Source organism: Rhineura floridana, chromosome 3 (genome assembly GCF_030035675.1).
Source record: "Rhineura floridana isolate rRhiFlo1 chromosome 3, rRhiFlo1.hap2, whole genome shotgun sequence".
NCBI classification, from domain to species: domain Eukaryota; kingdom Metazoa; phylum Chordata; class Lepidosauria; order Squamata; family Rhineuridae; genus Rhineura; species Rhineura floridana.
The window spans coordinates 187720241-187738630 of record NC_084482.1 but is presented as its reverse complement, the minus strand read 5'-3'; the positions used below and the strand labels follow the sequence as shown (position 1 = coordinate 187738630).

The 18390-nt window shown below is 42.4% G+C and overlaps 1 protein-coding gene across 1 annotated transcript in view; it reads right to left on the bottom strand.

Moving 5' to 3' along the window:
• LOC133382387 (monoacylglycerol lipase ABHD6-like) overlaps window positions 1-15024 on the bottom strand; it is a 46262-nt gene extending 31238 nt beyond the window's left edge. The window contains exons 1-3 of the mRNA XM_061622082.1: window positions 14984-15024; window positions 7349-7501; window positions 1833-1989 (exon numbers count right to left, since the gene is read on the bottom strand). Of these exons, the coding sequence (XP_061478066.1) occupies window positions 1833-1989; window positions 7349-7470 (279 nt within the window). The 5' untranslated portion in view covers window positions 7471-7501; window positions 14984-15024. The remainder of the gene's footprint in view (window positions 1-1832; window positions 1990-7348; window positions 7502-14983) is intronic.
• Between the last annotated feature and the right edge of the window lie 3366 nt (window positions 15025-18390).

Genomic DNA, 18390 nt, shown 5'->3' with positions numbered 1-18390 from the left:
CTGACTGATGTGCCCTCTAAGCATTCCATGACACTTAGTTATAGCAGGAAGAGGTGGTGGCAGTGGTCCCTGCCTGTGTGGACAGAAATCTATGCTTTTGTATAGCACCAGGGAGAAATACATTTGGAAGCAGCCTAGTAGCCAATTTAAAATTTGATTTTTGTACATATACCCCACTCAGAGCAACATTCAATTGGTCAATTGCTTAAATTGTTTTCTTGATATGTTTGCTGCCCTGGGATCCTTCAGAGGGAAGGGCAGGATACAAATTTAATTAACAAACAATATCAATAACAACAAGAGCAATGATAGACCCTTGCCTTCCTGAAAGAGCAGGGCTTCCGTCAGCAAGCCACTCATCAAGGCAACCAACCAATCACCTGGCCAGTCATCCCCTCTTCAAGATGTGGCCCCTCTTTTCCATAGAGCATGAGCTTGCCTGGCATTTGACCTCAGGACTTCAAATCTAATACAATAATCATGCCTCTAGACCAGAAGTAATCAATGCAGTGCCTTCCAGGTATACTTGCATTACAACTCCCACCATGGGAACATAAGAAAAGCCCTGCTGGATTGGGCCAAGGGCCGATCTAGTTCATAATCCTGTTCTCACAGTGGCCAACCACATGCCCATGGGACCATCCCTGACTATTGGCCATGGGGCTCATGAGAGTTGTAGTCCAACAACATTTGAAGGAGACCATGTTGGTTTTCCCTGCTCTAGACCAACAAGCCTGGTCTCAAAGCTGTATTTCTACCATTTTGATACAGGGGATCTTTGCATATTAGGTAAACATGGTATCTGATACATTATATTAAGGATAGGGGAACCTATGGCCCTCTGGATGTTGCTACACTTATAGTTCTTGCCATCCTTGACCATAGGGCTGGTGCTGATGGGAGATGGAGTCCAGCAACATCTGGAGGGCTACATTTTCCTCACCCCTGCACTACAGAAAGATGAGGACGTTTTGTTTGCTAAGGGCTGGGTCAATTGCTCATGCTGTACGTGTCACCTAAATTAACAATGGAACTCGTATCTTTTCAACAATGGCCTTAAGGAGAATGCCTAATGTCAAATGGTCACCTCTCGCCTAGACTACTGTAATGTGCTCTACGTGGGGTTACCCTTGAAAACGGTCCGGAAATTGCAACTGGTACAGAATGCGGCGGCTCATATGATCAAGGGTAGCCGCCGACAAGATCATATTACTCCAGTTTTGAAGGAGTTACATTGGTTACCAGTTGTTTACCGGGCCCAATTCAAGGTGTTGGTTTTGACCTTTAAAATCCTATACGGTTTGGGCCCAGCTTATCTGAAAGAGCGCCTCCAGCACCGTCAGGGATGCCGCTCGACAAGATCAGCCTCTCAAGACCTTCTCTCGATCCCACCGGTTAAATCAGCTAGGCTGGTGAGGACCAGAGAGAGGGCTTTCTCAATATTGGCCCCCACCCTATGGAACTCCCTCCCAAATGATCTCAGACATGCCCCCTCTATGATGAGCTTCCGCCGGACTTTAAAGGCCTGGCTTTTCAGGCAGGCTTTTGGGATGGGTTGAAACTTTTACTGTATGTTTTAATATTTTAATGCTGATGGTATGCTTAATCTCTAATGTATTATTCTGTTTTGTACGTCGCCCAGAGTGGCTGGGTAACCAGCCAGATGGGTGACTAATAAATCCAAGAATAAATAAAGAAGAATAAATAAATAAAATGCTGAAGGTGTAAAAGTTGACTAGGAAGTTATCTGGGGTACATTTGGTCACTTCCAACAGCCTCAGTGAATGCATAAGAGACACCAGTGTTGCCTGAACAGAGAAAAGGAAACATACTTGGATTGCATTTAACCACATGTCTTTGTTGAACGGGAACCCATGAAGCATCAGCACGGATGGCCGGGATCCTGGCTTTCCTCGGCAGAAGTAACAGAACCTGTAGCCCTCATGCTCAACGTATTTCATCTGCACACCCATTTTCTGATGTTTGTACCTAGAAGCATAGAGAGAAGCAAAATGAAGGGGAAAGTGGTTCTGCAGAGTGTCCAGTTAAAGCTAGAGTTGTAGGGTTTCTGCAGGCTCTGCTGCTGACATTGCATTAACCAACTGTAAAACTCACCCCAGTCCTCGAACCAATGGGACCAAATTAGCCTAAAGAGTTATATCGACCAGAGTATGGCATACAATCACATGATGAGAGGTAGGACATGTAGGCAGCTCCAATTAGGATACAAACATTTGGACTAGAATCCTTCTGATCGAGGAAATCAGTTGATCTCTAAGATCCAATCCCATGACACCGCCTACTAACTTATGTTCTTATTTTGTTCCCATAAGAGGTAGTGATGGCCAGTGGTGTATTGGTTCCGGGTCGTGGGGTGTGTGTCTCTGATCCGTTTTTGGGGGGGAGGTGGGCTGTGGGAGGTCGCTTCCCTTCAGCCTGGCTTGGCCCTTCATGCGGCGGAGGAAGTGTCTGGTGTAGGCTGCTGCTCTTGGCCATGCTTGCTGGGCTGCAGGAGTTGTCAGTGGGAGGCAGGCCTCTAAGGCGGGAAAGGAGGGGTAGGAAGGAGAGAGGCTTTTGCTTGCATACCAAGGAGAAGGAAGAGGCACCGCTGTTACTGCCGCTGCCTAGCATGGCATGAGCAAGCATTTGCCCCCTTCGCCTTGCAACATCACTCATCCAATCAAGATGTCCTGCCAAGCAGCAGTGCTGGCATTGCCGGTGCGTCTTCCTTCTTCTGAGGTGTGGAAAGTGCAGGCAAAAGCCTCCCCCCTTCCCATCCTTCCTTTCCCCCCTTGGAGGCCTGTTGCCCACCCAAAACTCCTCCCTCCAGCCCAGCAAGCATGGTAAGAGCAGCGGGGGCAGCCAAGAGGGACATGCAGGGAAGGGGGTGCAATGACCCACGTGGAGACCATCCATTGGCACAACTACAGCATCTTCTAGGGTCTCTCCTCCCAGAGGAAGTGGGGGTTGGAGGACGCACTTCTGCCAGCACAATTAGGAGATTGGTGCGCCCTTCAGCCACAGCCGGGGAGCCCAGAATAGGGCAGCACAGGCATTGAATTGGGGAGGGGGAGGGAGGGAGGGAAGAACTCAGGGTGATGGGGGTGAAGACTTTCCCCATCCCGGGCCCTGTAGCCACTGCTGCAGACTCTTCCTGGAATCTTTCCTCCCCCCAAAAAAACTCCCTTTTGGCTCTTCCCTCTCCGCACCTGGAGCCTGAAGAATGTGGGGGATGCAGGGGGAAGGAAGGCAGGAAGAGGGGGAGAGAAATAGCATTTAAAAGAGAAACCACCAACACTGTAAAGAAAGAAAATGTTTTTTTTTTAAATTGGGCATGGAATCGGTCTCCACTGTCAGCATTCTCTAGCAGCAGGAGATTCCAGCCCCCACCCCGCCCAGTAGCTCCATGGGGGCAGCAATGGGACCATAAACCAGGGCCTCTCTTTCACAGAAGAGGATGTGAGTCCCCCATGCCTACAGTATTCAGGGATCCTCTAATTGCCTAACAATGTGGATGTTTTCTTATACCTTCTCCATATTAGAAATCATTTCAAGGCAGTCAAGTGCAGCTAAAACAATATTTTAGAACCCTCTCTTAAAAAGCATTCTACTCATTATTCTAAAAAAAAGAAAAGAAAGCCAAATATCTCATAAGAGGTTCCGTCCCATTTCCACCAAATCCCTAGAGGGTCTGTGAGAGGGGATGGGAGAGAAGGGGGGAAGGCCATGAAGGTGAGGCAAAAGAGAGAGGTGGGGGGAGAGAAGTAGGAGCAGAAGGGTTTGGTGGTAGTGGGAGGGGTTGGAGAAAGAAAAGGGCATGGGGCAGAAGGGGTTGGGATCAGGGAAAATAGAGGAGTAACGGGTAGAAGGGGTGAGGAGCTGGTGAGAGAGGGAAAGAAAATGGGGGTATGGGGTAGGAGGGGTAAGGGAGGGGGTAGGGGGCAGGAGGGGCTGTGAGTGAGATTATTGTATACACTTAGAAGTCAGCATGGTTGTAAGGGGCCATGACTGTGACTATCATGAAAGGACCTTTTACTTCTGAGTTTGCCACTACACTACTAGTGATGGCCACCAACGTGGGTGGCTTCAAAAGAAGATTTGTCAGATGAATGGAGGATAAGGCTATCAATGGCTCTCAGCCATGATGGCTGTGTTCTACCTCTGCTGTTGGAGGCAGTATGCATCTGAATGCCAGTTACTGGGAATCCCAGGCGGGGAGAGTGGCTGTTGTCCTCAGTCCTGCTTGCAGACTTCCCACAAGCATCTGGTTAGCTACTGCAAGAACAGGATGCTGGACTTTATGGGTCACTGGCCTGTTGTTCTACCTAGCTCTTACTTCGGCTGTATGCCTTCAGTTTGGCTAATACATGGATGAAGACATTGCCAGGCTGACCTTCTTTTAAAGGTGAATATTTCCCTTATTTCTTTAAGGAAAATGTGTATACTCTGCTTTGCCATAGAAATGCTGAAAGTAAAAGCATGTTATTTAAAAAAACAATAATCCAGTTTCAAACATATAATTCCAGAACTGTGCATTATATAAAATTCAACTTTCTAAAAACCTACTCATTCAATGTAGCCTAACCCTGTCATCTAGACTAGGGATAGCTAATAATGTGGCCCTTTAGATACTGTTGGGCTCCAGCTCCCATGAGTTCTCAGGCAGCATAGCTGATGGTCAAGAATTGTGGGATTTGAAGTCCAACAACATCTGGAGGGCACCAGGTGGGGAAAAATTGAACTAGACTATAATAAATGTTCACTTTAATCCAGATGTATTAAATGGACACAAACCAGACTTTAAAATGGTAGCAACGCTCACAAATTAGGGAACAATCCAAACCAAGGTCTGCCAGGATGACGGGGGGTTGAGTAGGTGGATCTCCTGCTGAGCGGGCTGAAGTTCCCCATCCTGGAGATATACTGGGGCTGGAGCAAGTCCTGAAAAAGGGGTGTTCTGGGGGCATGGCATAGATGGGACTGGGCAGGACAGAGTTACCCCTATTCCAAAGTCCTGTCATCTTGGTGATATGACCTAGTATCCAGCAGAAGGTACACTAGCAAAAAGGATGATGTAAGTCAAATTCTATTTAAAAGGCTTGTTTTCTCTCTGCCAGGCTCAGGAGGTGGCTCAACAGCAGCCCCACTCCTGAAAGGAGTTTGGTATAGGGGTAACTTACTCCGGCTTAATTTAGATCGATATAAATTACACTGGTTTCCCATCGTTTGGATTGCTTTGTTAGTGAGGGAGCATTTTAAGCAATTTAAAAGTGCTGAAGGATCTGGTCAAATTCACACAAGGGATGGATCCTGTCTAACTCTAGAGTACGAGTGGGGGATAAGTTAATTTGGTACGTATTAGAATTCCACCTTACCTAACTTGCACTTCCTGTACCAATACACAAACCAAAACATAGCTGGCCTTGAAAATTTCTCTGAATTTTGCAGTGCAACTAGTCAACCAAAAAATCCATCCAAAGCAGTGGTGGTTGGTGGCTCCATGTCAGTGGGGTAGCAGAATCTGCTCTGGGTTTTAGTCCAAACTTTCATGGTGGCCTCATGTGCCTTCAGACCATAGCCTGAGACATGAGCCCAATAACAATTTCTTGCTGTTGTTCCAGCGACTGGTATTCAGAGGCATGCCGCAGTTGATACTGGTGGCAATATACAGCTATGATAACTAGTAGTAATTGATAGGTTTATTCTCCATGAATTCACCTAAACCCCTTTTATTGCCATATAAATTGGTGGCCATCATGATATCTTGTGGCAACAAATTAACTGTGCATTGTGTGAAGTAGTATTTCCTATTGTCTGCCCTGAATTACCACAATTCATCTTCATTGCCAACGTTATCTATTACTAGTATTGCTACTTCATGATAATGATTATATTTTTTTCTAATCTTTTTATTAATTCAAATAAAATATGTAAGAGGTACTCTGATAAAAGTAAGCTTTACAAATGTAAGTAGCCCCTCCCTCCTGAAGGCCCCCAAATTTGCTAAGTATAAATATAAAAAACAAAAACAGGCATCCAGCCCAGATTGTATAATATTAAAAATAACTATAATCTTAAGCAAACAATACAATCCAACACGATTATGTATCTGACATCCTTAAAAAACTATCTAAACTATTAGAGACGGTGGGGAAAAAAGCAGAAAAAAAATAAAGTGCCAAACTGAGATTGGAAAATAAAGATAAATTAATGATTATATCTATTTTTTTCCACACTGTCATCAAATTGCCTCACTGAAACAAAAACCTTTCCAAAGTAATACTTCCATGTCTGTTATTCCAAAATCTAAAAGATTCCCATCTGTCCATAAAGCCCATATTGCATGCTTTTCCTTATCTTCTCTGAATGTAATATGTTAATTTGCCCATTACTGCTACCTCTCTAGGCATTTCTTTAGCAAGTCATTAACAGAAGGTGATTGTGCAGTTTCCAGCTCCTGGCCCATATAATTTTAGCTGCTATAATCATGACTAAAAAAAATAGATCTCAAACTAGATGGGATCTCATCTGGAATAATCTGAAAAATGGTAAACATAGTATAGGTTTATTATGGCATTCTTTAGTATTACTCTTTGGTAAGCTTTCTGAGTGCTTTATTGTGGGACTGGTGCTTCTCATGCATGCTTCTTTTTTTGCAGCATCCGTACAACATCATTGGCATACAAATGCTAAATCCGGATTTTCTTGTTCTGGGAAAATCTGATAATCTGTTGCCATCAATCCATTTGCGATATCTGAATGAACAGTTTGCACATTAAACCCCTGTCTGGGAGCACCCAAACATTTTGCTAATTATATTTTTCCCTACCCACAGGTCCACACCAAACATTTAAAGCACATCCAAATCACATTTAAAAAATGTGAGTTCCCCTAAAGAATCATGGGGAACGTAGTTTGTTAAGGGTGCTGGCAATTTGTAGCTCTGCGAGGGGGAAACCACAATTCTCAGGATTCTTTGGGGGAAGTCATATGCTTTAAATGTCTGTTGTGCTTTAAATGTACGATGTGGATCTGCGCAAGGCAGAGGTGGAGAACATGTGACCATCTAGATGTTGTTGGATTACAACTCCCATCATCCCTGACCATTGCCCATACTGGCTGGCTCTGATGGAGGGTGGAATCCAACAACATCTGGAGAACCACAGATTCCTTACTCTAACTCTAAGGATTCAGAACTACTTATATGGATTTCCAGAGCTGCATATTATAAGAAATTCCTGTGTGGTCTCCCATCCAGATGTTATGCAAGGCTATTCATGCTGATGCCTGTCACTCTTTGACTAATGCATAGAAGTCACCCCATATTTCTTCCTAGATAAACACTTACCATAACATAATCCTGAACATTAGTGAAGGCCAGTGGGAATATATTATGTCAAGGATAGCTGAAACGATACCCACAAAGAAGACTGTGATCCTCAGTAGTATCCTGATCATAGTGATATCCATGCCAACAAAAGGTTATCTTTCCTTGCCTTGCCTGCATAGTAAACAAATTAGACAACAGTAGGAAAGATTAAAGTCAAATATTACGATGAAGGAAAAGTAAGGGAGATACGTAATAAAATTAAGGCTCACCAATTCAAATGCCTTCTGCAGTTAGACTTGCCTCCAAAAGAGGAAAGTAATGCAAGGACAACACAGCTCTTAGAAAATCAACTTAATTACAATATAACGAAATTTGACCTTTTTTTAAAAAAAAATTTTTTTTAGCTGTGTAGCTCAAATTGGGCTACAGGTAGACAAATGTATGAGTTAATGAGCATGGTATTTTATGAGATACGCATGGGATACTGTTCTTATGGATATCACTCTTGAGTGTTATCTCCATACAGCACATGGGTTAGCTTCGTATGCACTGTGTCAATCAATGCATGAAAAATGGGAGCAAGGATGTTTTTCATGCTCCCCTTCTCCATGTGTTTATATATGGATTTTGTATAACTGAACAGGGCTAAATTTATGCTGCAGCAAGCTGTGCTCTCAGAGAGCTATCCTTGTTTAAACTTTGGATTTTCTTCTTATACAAAGAATATCTAGATCCATTTCAGCCAAGACCTCTCCGAGGAGCTTGTGTCTGCATCCTGCAACAAAATGAAATGAAGTTCATCCAAGCCATCACAACTGGCAGGAGCCAAGGAGACTTCCTAACCAAAAATGACATCTAAGGCAAGGAAGATGCAAACAGCTTGATGCACAAAATGCTTTGCAAAGAGGTCACAGTGAGGTCACTAATGTTTTTATGGATTCAATAGATGGCTGTACAATCCTGTTAATTACCTGAAAAAAACCCTCTGGACATCACTGTGAAGATGCAATCCTGGCACAAATGTTAGACTTCTCCATTCCCCTACCCCAATGGATAAATGCCTTCAAATGGGCTCTAAGCCATACTTGAGCAGACTCATCCTGAATCTTCTGCCACTTGTGCGCCAGACATGGTTCCAAACACTTCCTTTCTAACAGCTCCCCTCAAAGAAAGGAGCAGCTGCCTTAATTCTAGGCTACTGGAGATATTCTTTTGCTGTGTTTGTGCCAGTCATCAAGGTCAGCTCCCTATTCCAGAAACTGATCATAGTTTCAGCAGGAAAGTTTGCCATATCAGCTGTGAAAAGTCCCCAAGGGCATACTGGAAACCCATCAGATTGATGGGGGGAGACCGTCCCAATAAGAACATGGTGGATATAAGAAAGTTGACCTACAACTTTCAGTAACTTTGAATATTCCCCATTTTTGCCATTTTTCTTTAACTAAGAGGTTTGTACTCTGGCTCTACATAGAAATGCTGAAGGAAGATTGCAAAGATTTAAGCAATTTACACTATTTGAAACTCAGAAATCCAGTTTCAAGTGTATATTCCTAGAACTGTATATTATATAAAATTGAATTTTCTTATAGCTTACTCATTTTGTATAGACAAACTCATCATCTAGACCAGGGTAGCCAATGCATTGCCCTCCAGACCCTGAAGGCAGGTCCATTAGGGCAAATAGGGCACTGCCCCACCAACTTCAGCCTGCCTTCAGCCAGCCCCCACCTTCTGGCTGCCATAAGCGGGTGGCTCTGCCTGTCTTTGGCTCTGGCTCCACCCACCGTTGGTCTCCCTGCCTTCCTTCCTACCAGTCCCAATGGGCACCAGCCACCACTGCCTACAAATGTTTGGGACTCCACCTCCCATCAGTTCCAGCCAGCATGGCCAGTGGTCAGGGATGATGGAGTGAGTCCAACAACATTTGGAGGGCACCAGACTGCAAAAGGCTGAGCTAGACAAAGTATAATAAATGTTAATTTTAGTCTAAATGTTAAATGATCACAAATCAGACATTAAAAATGATAAGAACACCCAGGAATTAACGGGAGAGCATTTCAATCTCCCTGAATTTTTATAACAGAAGAGTACCATATTTCAGCAAAAAAGTTTCAATGGAAAACTGCAGCGTGAAGATTGTTGAGTTAAAGCTCATTTGCAAATTTGACATTTAGGGGCTCAAGAGGGGCTGTCTTGTAATGGATAGCTCACTACAAAAAAGTAATTGCCTGTCTTTAGGCTTTCATGTACACTGTTCAAGAGCATAGTACCAAATTCAGAAGTGCAGGGTCCCTTCATGATAGTAACAGTCGTGCTTCCTTTTTTGCTGTGGGATTGGGAAAGTGATCCCTGCTAATGCTTCAGTTGTCCATGCTCTGGTAACCTCCAAGCTAGATTACTGCAGTGCACTCTACGTGAAGCTACCTTTGAAGACGGTTTGGAAACTGCAGTTTGTGCAAAATGCAGCAGCCAGATTGGTAACAGGGACCAGACGGTTCGAACATATAAAACCAATTCTGGCCTGCTTGCATTGGCTGCCTGTATGTTTCTGAGCTTGATTCAAGGTGCTGGTTTTAACCTATAAAGCCTTACATGGCTTGGGACCACAATACCTGAAGAAACCCCTCTCCCGGCATAAACCCACCCGTACACTACGCTCAAGATGCAGTAATGGCCACCAGCTTGGATGGCTTTAAAAGAAGATTAGACAAATTCATGGAGGACAGGGCTATCAATGGCTACTAGCCATGATGGCTGTGCTCTGCCACCCTAGTCAGAGGCAGCATGCTTCTGAAAACCAGTTGCCGGAAGCCTCAGGAGGGGAGAGTGTTCTTGCGCTCGGGTCCTGCTTGCGGGCTTCCCCTAGGCACCTGGTTGGCCACTGTGAGAACAGGATGCTGGACTAGATGGGCCACTGGCCTGATCCAGCAGGCTCTTCTTATGTTCTTAACATCAAAGGCCCTCCTCCGGGTGCCTACTCGGAGGGAAGCTGGGAGTCTGGCAACAAGGGAGAGGGTCTTCTCAGTGGTGGCCCCCAAATTATGGAATGAGTTTTGTGGCAAGGTGCGCCTGGCACCAACACTGTTATCTTTTTGGCGCCAGGTCAAGACTTTTCTCTTCCCCAGGCATTTTAGCATGTATTTTAGCATGTGTTTTTAAATTGCTTTTTAAAAATGTCTTTTTAAATTTGTATATTTGTTTTTTAATGTTTTTAATTGTTGTAAACTGCCCAGAGAGCTTTGGCTATGGGGCGGTATACAAATGCAATAAATAAATAAATAATGCCTTCTCCCACAACAGACAACCCTAGGAGCCAATCAGCATGAAAGGGGAGAGTGTTAGCTACTGAGAAGAGTCTTTCACTCTGATTGGTTCCATTCATCAGGAAAGGACAAGGAAGCATGTCAGAAGACTCTTCTTAGTGGCTAACACACTCCTCTTTCATGCTGATAGGCTCATAGGATGCTGGAGACATAGGGATCCTGCTAGGACCCTGCTCCCCAAAAAGTAAGGGGTCTAAGACCCCCTGAGACCCCAGACAACTACGCCTCTGACTATTCAGCTCAGACAGCAGTTAGGTATGTGTCACATCCACTCCGCCTGGCTCTTTTATTCTTAAACATGACAGAATTAAAAACCAATAAAATGTTGTTAAAAACAATAATAAAATCATTCATAAGTACTACATTGATACTTATTACTCTCTGAGTGCAGAGATATGTATTCAAATAACATTTTTTGTTCAGTTTACCCTGTAAACTTGACAGGAATTATGTGCTCTGAGTAGGGATGGGCGAAAAATTCTATGCAGTTCACATTTCAAGCCAAATCTATCAAATCTGCACTTCAAAACAATATAAAAACTGAAACACAGCCATCCTTCAAAATTCACAACTAATCCAAATTTGGAATGCAGTTCACCAACCCATGTTTACAAAAATGCATGTATAAGGGGAAAGTGTACATAAAAATGAATATATGAGTGAAAATAACATATAAAATTGCATTATGTGACAAGAAATTGCTTGCAAAAATGTGTATATTAGTAAAAATTCCCTACAAAAATGTGTTTATTAGGAGAAAATCAGACTAAAATGCTGGAAAAATTTCATGAGGATTAAAAAAAAAAGATTCTCAGATTGCTGCAGAAATATGGAGAACTGAATTTAAGACTGGAAAATTGAGAAACTGAGATAACAAAAATTGACATCTTTCCATCCTGGGTGATGTAGCTCTTGGTAAGACTCCAGATTCACTCTTACTATTCAGGAGAGTATTTCTCTTTGATATTCCTTATCCTTTTGTAGGCAATCTGCCCCACCCCCCAAGGAAAACTCCACAATATTTTGACTACATGTGTTGCACAATACACACCAGTATCTGCAGATATTTTCCTTTATAGACATATTTGATTTGTTAAACATCAAACTGCATACTTTCATAGACATTCTTGTAACTGATTAATTCGTCCCTGTCTGTATCTATCTTCAAAATATCCCTGTAAAAAGTTGCAAGAGATCTGTGTCAAGCTCTTGTGATAACCTCTGTCTCTGAAATCTTTTTTTTTTGTCCCAGTTAGGAACATAGGAATCTGTCTTATAGTGAGTCACACCACTGGTCCATCTAGCTCAGTATTGTCTACACTGACTGGCAGCAGCTCTCCAGGATTTCAGGCAGGAGCCTCTCCCAGCTCTACTTGGAGATGCTGGGGACTGAGTCTGGGACTTTCTTACCACTTCTTAAATTCTGTGACTTCTGACTTACAGCCTTCTACATTAGTATATTCTTAGGAACTATACCATAGGGGTATTTTCTTTCATACATCTCGGATGGAAACTTTAAAAAGACAAACAATAGCACTGATCCATAGGATTTGGGTTCATCACAGTTCTTAGCTTCCCAGCAAAGCTTTATCCTAATATCCAAATAATCAATTGTTACCTCATTCTAGCACATCTCAGACTGGATTAAAGAAATAATGACAAAAGTGCAATCTACTGATGTCGTTATCCGAACGTACGATAATAACATCTACATTTCACCACAGCTTGACAATATATTTTGTGTATGGATTGTCAACACTAAAGATAAAATTTTCTTTAAAATCCATAAAAAGGAAAGATTTTCCTCTAGTAATGGTTGGCCAAAAACGTTTTCAGCTATGCATTCAAATGCAAGATAGTATAGTCCTTTTTCTTATGCACAAGTGAGTTTGAAATGTTATTTATTTATTTATATCCTGCCCTTACTCCCAGTGGGAGCCCAGGGCTGCAATGGGTGCTATTGATCCTACGTTACTTATGATACTGCAGAGAAGCCCATCAGAATCCCAGAAAAAGAAGTCATGAAAAGAAAAATAATGTTGACATAAAGTTGTTCCAGCCAATTTAGCTAAATGGTATGTAGGAATATGCAAAGTATCTGCTCTTTTCCAGAGACTCCTTTTCTCCCAAAGTTTCTCAGTGTTAGAAATTTATATAGTGAACATACATCTAAAGTAACTAACACTGGCCCAGTTCAGACAATTACATAAATTACAGACAAATACATCAATTGTCTGATTGAGAATGAGTCTTGGGCTTGCATGTACCCTTTGTTCTTCCTCCACTTGTGCAGAACAGTGAAAACTTTTGCTTTTACTTTAAGTGGAAATCATAGATCTACATTAGGTCTGAACTTGAGAGAGTGTGATTATTCTAACCAAATTAGTTAACAAATCAGGATAGTTTGTCCTTGGTTTGTTTTAACTAAATTTAGTTAGAACAAATCATGGTTCTCTGAGTTGTAACTGTGTTCCTAAGGTGAAAGGAGAAATTGCCCTTCTCTTCCTTCATACACAAATAAGAAGGTGAATTCATTAGTCCAAAGTTTGTTGCATTCCCCCCCATCCCATAAACCATGGTTTTTGTCAGGCTTTTAGCCAGTTAGTGGTGCCTCTGGATGATGTTGGACTACAACTCCCATCAGTATAGCCAATGGCCAGGTATGATGGGAGTTGTGGTCCAACAAATATCTGGAGGGCACCATATTGGCTACTCCTGGTTTATATGATTGCCTGAATTGGGCCATTTGTTAACTTTACCCATTCCAAATAATCCATTTTATCTGAAGAACCTTTTGCATAAGAACACGAAGCTGGAATAAAAAGCTTGGAATGGAACTCTATGTATATTGGGAAAGGAGTTCAAGAACAGATCTGGTGCCGGATGCTATGAGCCTTCCAGGTAGAGACTGTCCCTCTTTATGAATCACTGGTAAGATATTTATGGAACAGGTTTTTTTCTCAGAGAGGCATATTTTGACTGTAGCGCATAACCTATTGTTATGCCTCCTGACAATGAACTGATGTCAAAGACTCTGTGGAACAGGCTGTGTCTAATTTGCTAGCTGCATAAACACTTTGTTTTCATATCTTGTTTAATTACAATAACCATTACTCCTCTTTTATCTGCAGTCTAAATTACTATATCCAGATCTTGAAACAAGCCATGAAACGCTTGTGACTCTGTTTTCCTCCAGCACAGATTATTGTTTGCTCTAAATCTTTTTAATGCTAGACTCTCAAAGACTTGTATGTGGGCAAGTTCCAGGAGGATTAGATATAAACTGAGGGGTTAAAGCATGTTAAGAGACATTAAGTAAACTAGTCATAATGCATTTTAAGAAATATCCGGTAAACTACTCAAATGTTTATCCATAAAGTTCTATCTGCTGATAGTGAGTTCATTCTGAGTACAGATCCTTATGTTGTAGTAGTAGTAGTAGTAGTAGCAACAACAACAACAACAACAATAATGGCTTTTTGTAACAGTAACAGTACTGAGTACGGCACCTCTTTTTTTGCTGCCCATGGCAACCATTTTGTACTAGCACCCACAGCACTTTTATCAAGGTGTGAATACTGGCACCTCATTTTTTTTTACCACAAAAGCACTTAAAGAATAACACACCACCCAAGCAGAAGAGGGAGGTAATAGTAGGCTTGAAAGAACCCCAATGTTTGCAGAAGTATAAAAAAATATTTAGGAAAATAACCTTAAGGTTAAGGAACCCAATGAGGACTAGGAACAAGTATCTGTTTGAGAAAAAGAACAAGAAATGGTGGAGTGAGGGTGGAACAGAGTATCTTGGAAAGGGCATAACTGTGCGGCTGAAAACTTGAACAGAAGCAGTTCACCACAGTGCAACATATATTGCAAGTCCCATTTGTAATATGGAAGGGTTGTATCCAATGATATTCTGCTGTGCTGACATAAGGCTCTTTGATTCAGCAAAATCGCCTGTCAGGCAAATGTGACTATTTTTGTTGATTTACCTTCCCCCGGTGCCACCTCCCATGCTGTTCCAAAGGGTTCCCCAAGCCTCTAGAGAAGATTGGGCAATGGAGGCTGTGGGGGGAGTGTGACTTTGCAAAAATTGCCTTCCTTTTCCATTCCATTGACCTGACGGAAGCACCTGCTGGATCCAAGAACCTTCCTTCGTTGAGGGGACACAACTGGATGCAATCCTAAGTCTTAATGTCCTAATAAAAGCAGACTAACTCTAAACTGAAAGAGGTCATATTTAGCTTTTGACACAAATAAATGGCTTGTTCAAAACTTTAAACTCAGTCTTATTCAGAACACAGGGCATAACATTCATAATCAGATTTACCTTCTGACTCCACTTCTATGTGATCTCTCCGTTCCCCTCTCAATAAAACGTTCTATGCGATCAGAGTTAAATCATATTGACAAACAGAGGAATGAAGGGATTACAGCCAGTCAGAAGCTTCCTTTGAAACAGCATATCATCATCATCCTGCCCTTCCTCTCGGAAGAGCCCAGGGCTGCAAACCTGTCCACACAACATTTTCACAACATATTATGCATTCCAGTAATCAACACTATCCCAACAGGTTACGTTACCCCATAAGAATCTATTTCCCCAGCCCACCATCACACACTAAATTGTCCCTTAGCCAAAACATCTTGCATAAATCATCATAAGATGAATTATAGCAACTTCCAAAACAATGAACAACAAACATTCCTCTTATATGCTATACTGAGCTCAGCACAGTGCCAACAGTTGAGTTCTACACTGTGGGTACAAAACACTGTGTATAATACAGATGGTTTACATCATCTCAGCATGTAGTTCCACCTGCTTCTTCCCACTGACATAGCCAAGAAACACATAAGCAGCAATCTCACTCTTATTTCTGACATATATTGAATCTTACCTGGGATGGGACATTGTGAAGTTGTCTCCACTCTCACTTTTTTACTGCTGTCACAGGTGTAGGCACCTGCATCTTGAAGCTGGTAGGAGAAGCTTGCAAAGTTGTAAACAATTTTTTCAGGTATGTGGAGGTGTTAAGAAAATTCCCTCCTCCAACATCTGGAGTTCTTTGGATACAAAAGAAGTATTTCAGAGGCTGGTTCATATTAAGGTCCCTCTCATTGCCACACTGAAACCACCAGAAATTCCGTAACCAAATCATTACAATCTGTGACGGATACATCCCTGAAGCCAGCTTTGTTCTTGTCTTGTTTGCTTCCACCAGCTATACGGTCCCAGGGTATGGACTGAAGGCACATGAGACTGCCACCTTGTTGAAGCTAAGCAGGTTCAGGTCTGGTCAGTGTCTAGATGGATGACCACCTTGAAACCGCATGTATACCGCTTTGGGTTCTATGAAGGAAGAAAGTAAAAAAAAATGCAAGAAAATAAATGAATACATATTCTCACATCATAGAGAAAATCAAGGTGACTATTTTCTGGAAACACCTACCACTCATGTAAATCATGATTATTGCTCCCCCTTCAAGGAGCACTACAGGAAGAGCTATAGCCACAGTCCTGAGAGCAATATTTTCCTGTGAGCCTAGGCAAAAGTGGTTCTGCTAGAGCATGAGTGAGGGACCTATGGCCGTCCAGATATTGCTGCACTACAGTTCCCATAATCTCGGACAACTGGTGATACTGACAGGGGCTGATGAGAGTTGGAGTCCAGCAGCATTGGTGGATGGCCACAGGTTTCCCCACCCCTTGTGTTAGAGGAAGTACCATCCAATTCTTTAGGATATCCCCACATGCCCTAGAGTACCATCAGCATCAGTTTGCTATGAGATATGTTCTAAAAGTATGTGCATGTTTGCTGCTATTGTACTGCTAACAAAGAAAAACAATGAATGTCTTCTAGCTCATTGGTAATTTCTCACCTCTCTTTTCTCTTGTGGTTGGAACAGCTTTTCCTTGAAAAAGAATTATCTTATTTCATAGACAAATGTAGCTTGTGTGCCCACTCCTCTGGATTTCTCCACTAGCCGGCCAATTCAGGACTTCAAATGGTGGGTTAGAAAAAAATATATTCAATAAAAACAAAATCATTACTGAGGCCCTAATTTCACTCATCCTTCCAGAGTCCTTTAAGCTAGGGGTGAAGAACCTCAGGACTGGAGGCTGAATGCAGCCCTCCAGTTCTCCCTATTTGGATCTTGGTAGTCTCTACAGGCCACTCCCCATTACTAGGTCACACCCCTCAACAGCTCTGCTCCATGCCCTCCTCAAGTGCTTTTGCCTGGCTGGAATGTGTCCTTGAATTGTCTTAATGCCTTTTGGTCTGCATGCAACACGGGATTTGTAGCGTTAGTTTTACTGATTATAATGGTAGCGCTTCTGTCCCAATCTCTAACATTCCTTTCGCACCACAGTACCTGTTGCATTATGAAACTGTGGCTTTTTGACTGATATATGGCCATGTCATGCAAAATTGCATTCACAGCAGTGGATGTGGTATGACACAACAATGAACATCACGCTTTCCACACATGTGTATTTCTGTTCCTCCATGATTCTCCCATGAAAACGGTAGGAAAGAACTGTATGCCGGTATATCTCCCCAAATTTCATCACTTTACTCCCATGATTTTCTGGGTTAATGGGGTTGCAACTGGATTTTTTTCTGGAAGCAATTAACATGGAAATGAATGCCAAACTTCCACTATATTCCCCTAGGTTTCCAGGAGTGGCTTTTATTTTGTGTGAAAGATAACAGAAAATGCAGAAATTATCAGGTAAGGAAACACTGGGAAATGGACTAAACTGCTGTCTGAGTGCAGCCTTGGTTTCCTGGATGGAGGATGGAGAGAGATGTGAGTGTAATAATAATAGTAGTAGTAATAGTAGTAGTAATAGTAATAATAATACTAGTAGTAATAATAATAGTAATAGTAGTAGTAATAGTAGTAGTAATAGTAATAGTAGGTTGTTGTTGTTGTTGTTGTTAATCACTTGTTACCCGATGGTCTCCAAGCAACTTACAACATTGTTAAAACCAAAAATAAATATACCACAGAAACAAAGCAATAAAACAGAAACAACTCTCATACAGACACGTGAAGCTTTGGCAGCATACTAGTATCAAAACATCATCTCAGTCTATCAAATGCCTGGGGGAAAAGGCAAATCTTTACCTGGCACTGAAAGGAGCCACACGCATGAGCGGCCAGGAAGTGCTGGCTCCCATGAACAGGCCTCCTGGGGAATAAACACTCCATGGTAATGGTTTTACGGCCCCGGCCTTTTGGCCAGTGGAGTTTCCTGGCCTAGGGGAGGGCTCTGAACATAAGGAGGATCTTGCCGAAGTCACCCCCCATGGCAAAGGGCTGCTGCCAGCAGAGGCCGGCAGCGCTGGGAGTCTGCCAGAGCTGCTGGGGGTCCACAGCCTCCAACTCTCCCCAGCCCGGTGGAAAGGTAAGATGGATTGCACCATAAAAGAGTAAAAGGTAATTTAGGATAGATATTTTTTCAGATACTTTTATCTCTGTATTGCAGCCTTTAGCAATAAGCACCCAATCCTGCTCTACTCTTCATAATAACTGCAGAATAAACAAACCCTTACTTCTTACTGCAGGCAAACAAACATTTTTTTTTAATGTTAGCTGGGTAGAGAACACAACTGATACTGAAACTGAAATTGAAAAGCAGAGCAAAGGAAAGTCCAAGGGATGGACCAAGGATCATGTTACTACACAGGCTGTTTTTTCAGGATTACTTGAATAATTATAGGGTGA